The sequence below is a fragment of the Amblyraja radiata genome, chromosome 11, assembly GCF_010909765.2.
Source record: "Amblyraja radiata isolate CabotCenter1 chromosome 11, sAmbRad1.1.pri, whole genome shotgun sequence".
Taxonomy (NCBI): domain Eukaryota; kingdom Metazoa; phylum Chordata; class Chondrichthyes; order Rajiformes; family Rajidae; genus Amblyraja; species Amblyraja radiata.
The window spans coordinates 48996798-49003990 of NC_045966.1; the positions used below are offsets into that span (position 1 = coordinate 48996798).

The 7193-nt window shown below is 38.1% G+C and overlaps 1 protein-coding gene across 1 annotated transcript; it reads right to left on the bottom strand.

Moving 5' to 3' along the window:
* Positions 1–472: 472 nt before the first annotated feature.
* LOC116978800 (interleukin-4-like) lies at positions 473–5403 on the bottom strand. Its single transcript, XM_033030088.1, has 4 exons — positions 5216–5403; positions 4600–4647; positions 2141–2263; positions 473–602 (listed from the first exon to the last, which is right to left on the bottom strand). The coding sequence occupies exons 1-4, from the start codon at positions 5348–5350 to the stop codon at positions 504–506; spliced, it is 405 nt and encodes a 134-aa protein (XP_032885979.1). The 5' UTR covers positions 5351–5403; the 3' UTR covers positions 473–503.
* Between the last annotated feature and the right edge of the window lie 1790 nt (positions 5404–7193).

The following is a 7193-nucleotide window of genomic DNA, read 5'->3' on the forward strand; positions in this document are numbered from 1 at the left end:
GCCCCCCGCCCACCACATAAAGAAATGATTTGGATTCATAGTTTCTTTGACAAACTCGAAATATTCTACAATACGACATTGGCTGATAGAGAAAACTAAAATGTTTATTTGAAAATCAAAAACTACATAAGTGCATATTTCATAAGAATTTATTTATTCCTCCTCAGAAAATTTAAGCCAAAAGAAATATATGAACAAAGATGGAGAATTAATAGAAAGCTTACGTTGATATGCTTGACTGAATTGTGTTCTTCTGTGCAGTAACATTTGCCACTTTTATGCTATTCAATGTTGTTGCAAACATTCAGTATTTTTTAAATTGCATTGAGCACTTACAGTATTGAGATAAATATAATGCTTGAATCAGGTAAAATAAATATTAATTTTGAGAAAGTTATATGACTATAAATGCAGTATCAAGTCAATGATTTTGAACATATAAGTAATGAAGAAATAAATAAATGCAGTTGTTCCGATGCACAACTAAAATTGAAGATGATGTCTCAATGTTTATAAGAATAATATTGTCTGGAAAACAGGAGTAGTTGTGCAAGAAATTCATTTAAATCAATTTTAGAATGGTCCAGGGTGCAGTTGGTTGTCTGAAAAGAGAAGAAAAAGGAAAGAAAACTTAATGCTCGCCAAACATGAATGACATTACATTCAATTTTAACCATTCCAGAAGAATCAAAATGGTACCTAGTGGATCTCCTTTGTTTGTTACTTTAATGATGTTTATTTACCTCAGTTGTGTTTACCTCAATCAGACATAAAAAATTATTATTCACATTTTCCCTTTGAGAACTATTAAAACAAAGCCAATGATTAAATCTGGATTTTTATCTGATCCTCTGAAATACTAAGAAAAGAAAAAGTACACCACAATGGCAAATCTGCTTTTGTTTCAAACATTTTAGAAACATAGAAACATAGAAAATAGGTGCAGGAGCAGGCTATTCGGCCCTTCGAGCCAGCACCGCCATTCATTGTGATCATGCTGATCATCCAAAATCAGTTCCTACTTTTTTCTCATATCCCCTGATTCGATTAGCCATAAGAGCTAAATCTAACTTTCAAAACATCCAATGAATTGGCCTCCACTGCCTCCACTGCCTTCTGTGGCAGAGAATGCCACAGATTCACAACTCTCTGGGTGAAATCCAGAGAGATGAAATTTCAACACCCATGTGTTGAATGAATTGTTGTGTTTCATCATATATATGGAGGTGGTCTGATTAATAAGTTTGAAAACAACACAAAAATGGATGGAGTTGTGTCCAGAAAGGCTGTCAAAAGATAGAGCAGGATATAGATCAGTTGGAAATTTGGGAGGAGAAATGACAGATTGAATTTAATTCAGGTAAGCGTGAGATCGTGCAAGTCAAATGTAAGAGGAAAGTATGCAGTGAACGGCAAGACCTTTAGGAGCATTGGTGTACAGAGGGATCTTGGGGTCTACGCTCATAGTTCCTCAACAAGACAAGGAAAGTGATCAAGTGGTAAAGCTTATGCTTGCCTTTATTGGTCAAAGCATTGACTATAAAAGTTAATAAGTCATGTTCATCTATATAAAACTTTGGTCAGGCCACACTTAAAGAATTGTGTGACGTTCTGATCGCCGTATTGCAGGTAGGATATGTAGTCTTGGGGAGAGGGTATTAAACAGGTTCACCAGAACTTTCCCAAGCCTGGATCAGAGAGTATTAGCTATAAGAAGAGGTTGGACAAACCTCGATAATTCTCCTTGGAGCTTCAGAGGACGAAGGGCATCCTGATAGCAATACATAAAATCATGAGAGTCATGGATAGGGTAGACAGTCAGAGTCTTTTCCCCAGGGTAGAAATGTCAAATACTAGAGGACATAAATCAAGGGGAACGTTTAAAGGGGATTTGTGAGGCAGGTTTTTTTTTAACATTGTGAGTGCCAGGTACCTGGAACATGTTGCCAGTCGAGGTGATAGAAGCAGATACAATAGCAATGTTTAAGAGATATTTCGGTAGACACATGGACTGGCAGGAAATAGAGCGAAAAGAAATATGTGAAACCAGATAGGAAGAGTTTAAATTGACATCACAGTCTGCAAGTGGGCTTATTCCTATGCTGTATTTTTTATGTTCAATGTTTTAAAGCAGCCTTACCTCGGTTTCAAATTTTCGTAAGTTCTCTTTAAGGTTCTGTATATTTTTGTGCATGGCCTTACACGGAGTAAGTTTCTGTAGAGTTTTGGCAGCTTTACAGAATGCGTCAGATGTACTCAGATCCTGCAATGAGATTACTGAATACTTAAGCAGTGACAACAAATAAATCAGTTACACCAGATAGTAACTGTCTTTAGCCATGAATCGGTAATAATCTGCAAAGGTTCTGTACCTGTATTTTGAAATTAAACAACTTGATTGATTGATCATTTGAAAGATACAGCATAGAAACAACCCTTCAGCCCACTGAGCCCACGCTGATCATCGATCAGCCATTCATATTAGGTCTACGTTAACCTACTTTCATATCCACTCCCTACATACTAGGGGCAATTTATAGAGGCCTATTAAACTACAACCCCCCCCCCCCCCCCCCCCCCCCCCCAAGACTCAGGGATAATGTGCAAACTTCGCACAGACAGTACTTATGCTTTAGCTATTTCAGATTTTGTTACACAAGTTTTGATGCGGAAATTCGGATAGATATTAGTAGATATTGATTTGCCTTTCAATAAAATTTGATGCTGGTACATTGATGTGGTGGGGGTCGTGGGAAATAGGAGAAATGTTTGTGCACCTGGATGGTGCGTTGGGGTGGGTAGGCATGGGAGAGGATTGAGAATGGATATGTCAGGGGGGATAACTTTAAATTGGAGAATTCAACGTCCATGCCATTATCAAGGTGAATATGGTGGTGCCCCTCCAATCTGCATGTGGCCTTACTCTGGCAGTGGAGGAGACCAAGGACAGAAAACTTGATATGGGAATAGGAATCAAAAGGGAAGTTTTAAAAAATAAAGCTATTTTTGATCACAATAAGTTTATTTTTACTTTAAATTTAAGTTACTGCAAAGTAAAAATTCTAAAAGTGGCATATTTACATTGTATGGAAGAGTATGGTTGCACAAGTATCAATAAACGTACTTACTTGTCAATTTTATTGGTTATCTGCTGTTCTTAAGAGATAATTGTGTTGGACATAGAGTCTCTTGCCCAGAATCGAGCATCAGACGTCATAGGTTTAAGGTGAAGGGTAAAGATTTTAATAGGAGTCTGAGAGATAACTTTTTCACACAAAGGGTGGGAGGTGTATGGAATGAGCTGCCATAGGAGGTTGTTGGGGCAGGCACTATTGCAACAGTTAAGAAACAATTAGACAGGTAAATGGACAGCACAGGTTTAGAGGGATAAGCCCCAAATGCAGTTAGGTGGGACTAGTGTAGATGGGACATGTTAGTTGGTATGGGCAAATTTGGCCCAAGTACCTGTTTCCTTGCTGTATGACGATGACTCCACGACTCTATAACTCCCTGGACTGATATTTTTGCAAAGCATCTCTTTTTCCGCTTGTCAATTCCTAAAGAAACTTTTAAGCAGTTCTCTTGTTCCCGATGGAACTCATGTTATAATCAATTCAGCCCACATAATACAAATACTGTTTTCGAATTCATCAATACACATTATATCCAATTTGCAATATGGAAACATGAGTTATAGCAGAACAACCTGTATTTTTGCATATTAAAGCTGGAGGAGAATCAAATATTATTCAGAAATAATACACATATATAAAAATATTTGGAAAGAGAATTGTTTAATTATTCTGATAAATGGGTCACAAATTATTTAAAGTTTTCATGCGCTGCAACCTGCTTCTCCGGATTCTCTAATAGACCAAGGTTCTCTGTGGAAGTTAAGTGTGCCAGCACATCGTGCTTCAATCACCATTTGTGTTCCATATTAATGTTTCATTTCTTGTAATATTGAGCTTTCTCTTAAACACATCCATGGTAAACACATCCTGACTATTAATTCATATGTAAAAGTGCAATAACGTAGAACTGGTGTGAACAGATGATCGAAATGGGGTGTTAACTCGGTGGGCTGAAGGGCCTGTTTCCATGCTGTATTTTTCTATCATTCAATTATTTTGATCAGAAAATATATCGTTTAATTTATCATACATCTTCTTAGTTTAGTTTACTTTAGTCTAGAGTTACAGTCCGGAAACAGGCCCTTTGGCCCACTAAGTCCGCACCGAGCAGTGATCCCCATACACTATCTATACACTAGGAACAATTTACAATCTTACCAAAGCCAATTAACCTACAAACCTGTACGTCTTTGGAATATGGGAGGAAACCGGAGCACCCAGGGAAAACCCACACGGTCAAGGGAAGAACATACAATCTCCATACAGACAGCATCCGTAGTCAAGATCGAACCTGAGTCTCTGGCGCTGTTAGGCAGTAACTCTACCATTGCACCACCATACCGCCTTTGATCTCTAAAGATGTATCATTTCACAATTGACAAGATTAAACTCTAAAATGGATGTTCATTGACAAAATGAAATACAATTCACAAAGTGGTGTTATAGTATATAATGCGCGACTTACCTTAATATTGCTGAAAATGTCCATCACCATGTCATTTTTACAGGCATCCTTCAAATCAAAGGAACATGTTGTTAGACCACCTCTACTCGAAGAAATAGATTCCACAAAAACAGTTCAGCAAAATATGTTGATCACTGAGAAAGTACAATATAGCCAAATCCTATAAGAGTATCAAATCGTTCATGAATAAGATGAAGTCTTCTGTCTCTATTGTATTTTCTATCAAAAATCTAGGATAAACATTTATCATCAGTCAATATAATTGTTTGTTTTAAACCCAAGTCTTCTTTATGATTCTTTTACAGAGTAATAAATAAATAGTTATCCTTTGCAGACAACCTGAAAAATAACTTAGTTTTTCATTTTTTTAGAACATTTAGTGTTCAACAGGTAACATATAGTGTGAGATATTTTCTATTTTTACTCCTTTCTCTGGATCTTCCTGAGGACTTGAAATTTTAAATCCTTTATGGATCGTCACGTGGCTTATAAGCAGGCAAAGTTAAAATGTTCATTTCAAATGATCAAATTTGTTCGATTGTATAATAAGAATCCTGACTCCATACAGTATTGTGACATTAAGTGGTCAGCAATTATTTATACAAAAGGTACTTACAGGTACTTGCGCCTTTCTTATATCTTTCAGGGTTTTAATGATCTCCTTCACCGCTCGATGAGTTTTTTCGGGTCCTGATGCCCCACAGACAATGCTCAGTGCCATGGCGAAAAGCAGAACCTCAGTTTTCAGCATCTTGGTTTGGCAATGTTCTGACTACTTGAACAAGTCAAAGATAAAGATTTCACCAGAAGCTTGTTGAAGGTTGGTAGGTGAACATCTCTTTAAATACTTATTCATTCTTGGAAAAAAAAAAGTCCTTGAGTGTCACCAAACCACCCATATCTGATTGAAACTGATTAGAATTAATCTGTTCAAAAATGTAATTACATAATCTAAAGTCTACCTTCTGCACTGAAGTGGGCAGGAAGTAAACCCTTATCTGGCAATCACTGCTGAGTGAACATGGGGAATTAGGCAGAAGGTTCAAAAGCAGAACCCCAAAGATTGCAATCTCTGTATTAATCCTGGTGGCATGTGCAAGTGAGGGTAGGAGTAGAAGGATAAGGCAGATGAATGTGTGTCTGAGGACCTGGTGCAGGAGGGAGGGATTCAGGATCTTGGATCATTGCAATCTCTTCCAAGGCAGAGTGACCTGTACAAGAGGAATGGGTTGCAAAACTGGAGGAAGACCAATATCCTGATGGGAAGAATTTGTTAGTGCCACTCGAGACGATTTAGTCTGGCATGTGGGTAGGATCCAAAGTAGGCAGATGCCAAATTTGAAGAAAATTTAGAAGTTAAAGCAAGAAAGTTCAGTTGGTAGAATAGACAGGAGAAGGGTGGAGAGCCAGGAAGGTCCCACAGACTAAACTGACTTTATTTTAATTCAAAGGGAATAAATAAAACAGGACACATATTTAAGATGAGGGGGGGAAGATTTAATATGGACCTGAGGGGCAAATCTTTTTACACAGAGGGTGGTTTGTGTATGGAACAAGATACCAGAGGAGATAGTTGAGGCAACGTTTAAAAAACATTTGGACAGGTAAATGGATAGCAGAGGTTTAGAAGGATATGGGCCAAATGCGGGCAGGTATGATTAGTTTAGATGAGGCATGTTGGTCGGCATGGGCAAGTTAGGCCAAAGGGACTGTTTCCACACTGTTTGGCTCTAAGAAGCCTGACAGGTCAAGCAGGTAAACTAACTCTTTGCATGAATAAGTAGGAACTGGGAAAGTATTGACATTACAGAAAAATGGTTGAGAGATGGGCTAGACTGGCAGCTCAATCCTCTGGGTACAGAAGCAGCAGATGTGATAGAGGTGAAGAGGGGACACTTCACCACAGTACTTAGAAAGCATATTCCTCAGGGATCGTCCAGTGAGGTAATGGGAGGATAAGGAAATTTGATGGGGATGATCGCTTTGATGGGCTTGTATTATAGGCCCTTCCCCAAAAGTTATGGAGAAAGACAGGACCGATCAATAAGTTAAAGTCCTAAATTGGGGTAGAATTAATTTTGATATTAAATTTGGTATCATTAAAGATTGATTGGAAGATGGTGTTTGCAAATAGAGGGATGTCTGGCAAGTGAAAGGCTTTAATAAGTGAGAAAGGGAGAATTCCCAGCCACCATGTTCTTGTGAGAGTGAAGAGCAAAGCTGGTAGGATTATAGCATTCTGGTTCACAATGTACTGTATGTTGAGGCGCTAGTCAGGGAAAAGAAGGAGGCGTATGTCAGGTATAGGCAGTTGGGATCTAACAAACCCCTTGAGGAATATAAGGAATGCAAGAGTAAACATGAGGAAAATCAGGAGGGCAGCAAGAAGATGTGAAAAGGCTTTGACAGATAAGGCTAAAAAGAATCCTTAGGTAATCTACAAATATATTGAGAGAGAAAGGGTAACTAGGGAGCAAACATGGCCAATTAAGGATCAAAAGTGAGGTTTTAAATGAATATTTTTGTGTCTGAATATACTACAGAGAAGGTCCTAGAAGCTTGGAAATTCAGGGAAGAGAAAAATGATGTCTTGA

Coding starts and splice junctions, on each gene's coding strand:
- LOC116978800 (XM_033030088.1), bottom strand. CDS start 5,350: ATGCTGAAAACTGAGGTTCTGCTTTTCGCCATGGCACTGAGCATTGTC. Junction 4,648..5,215: donor TAAGAAAGGCGCAAGTACCT/GTAAGTACCTTT, acceptor TTTGATTTGAAG/GATGCCTGTAAAAATGACAT. Junction 2,264..4,599: donor ACATTTTCAGCAATATTAAG/GTAAGTCGCGCA, acceptor ATCTCATTGCAG/GATCTGAGTACATCTGACGC.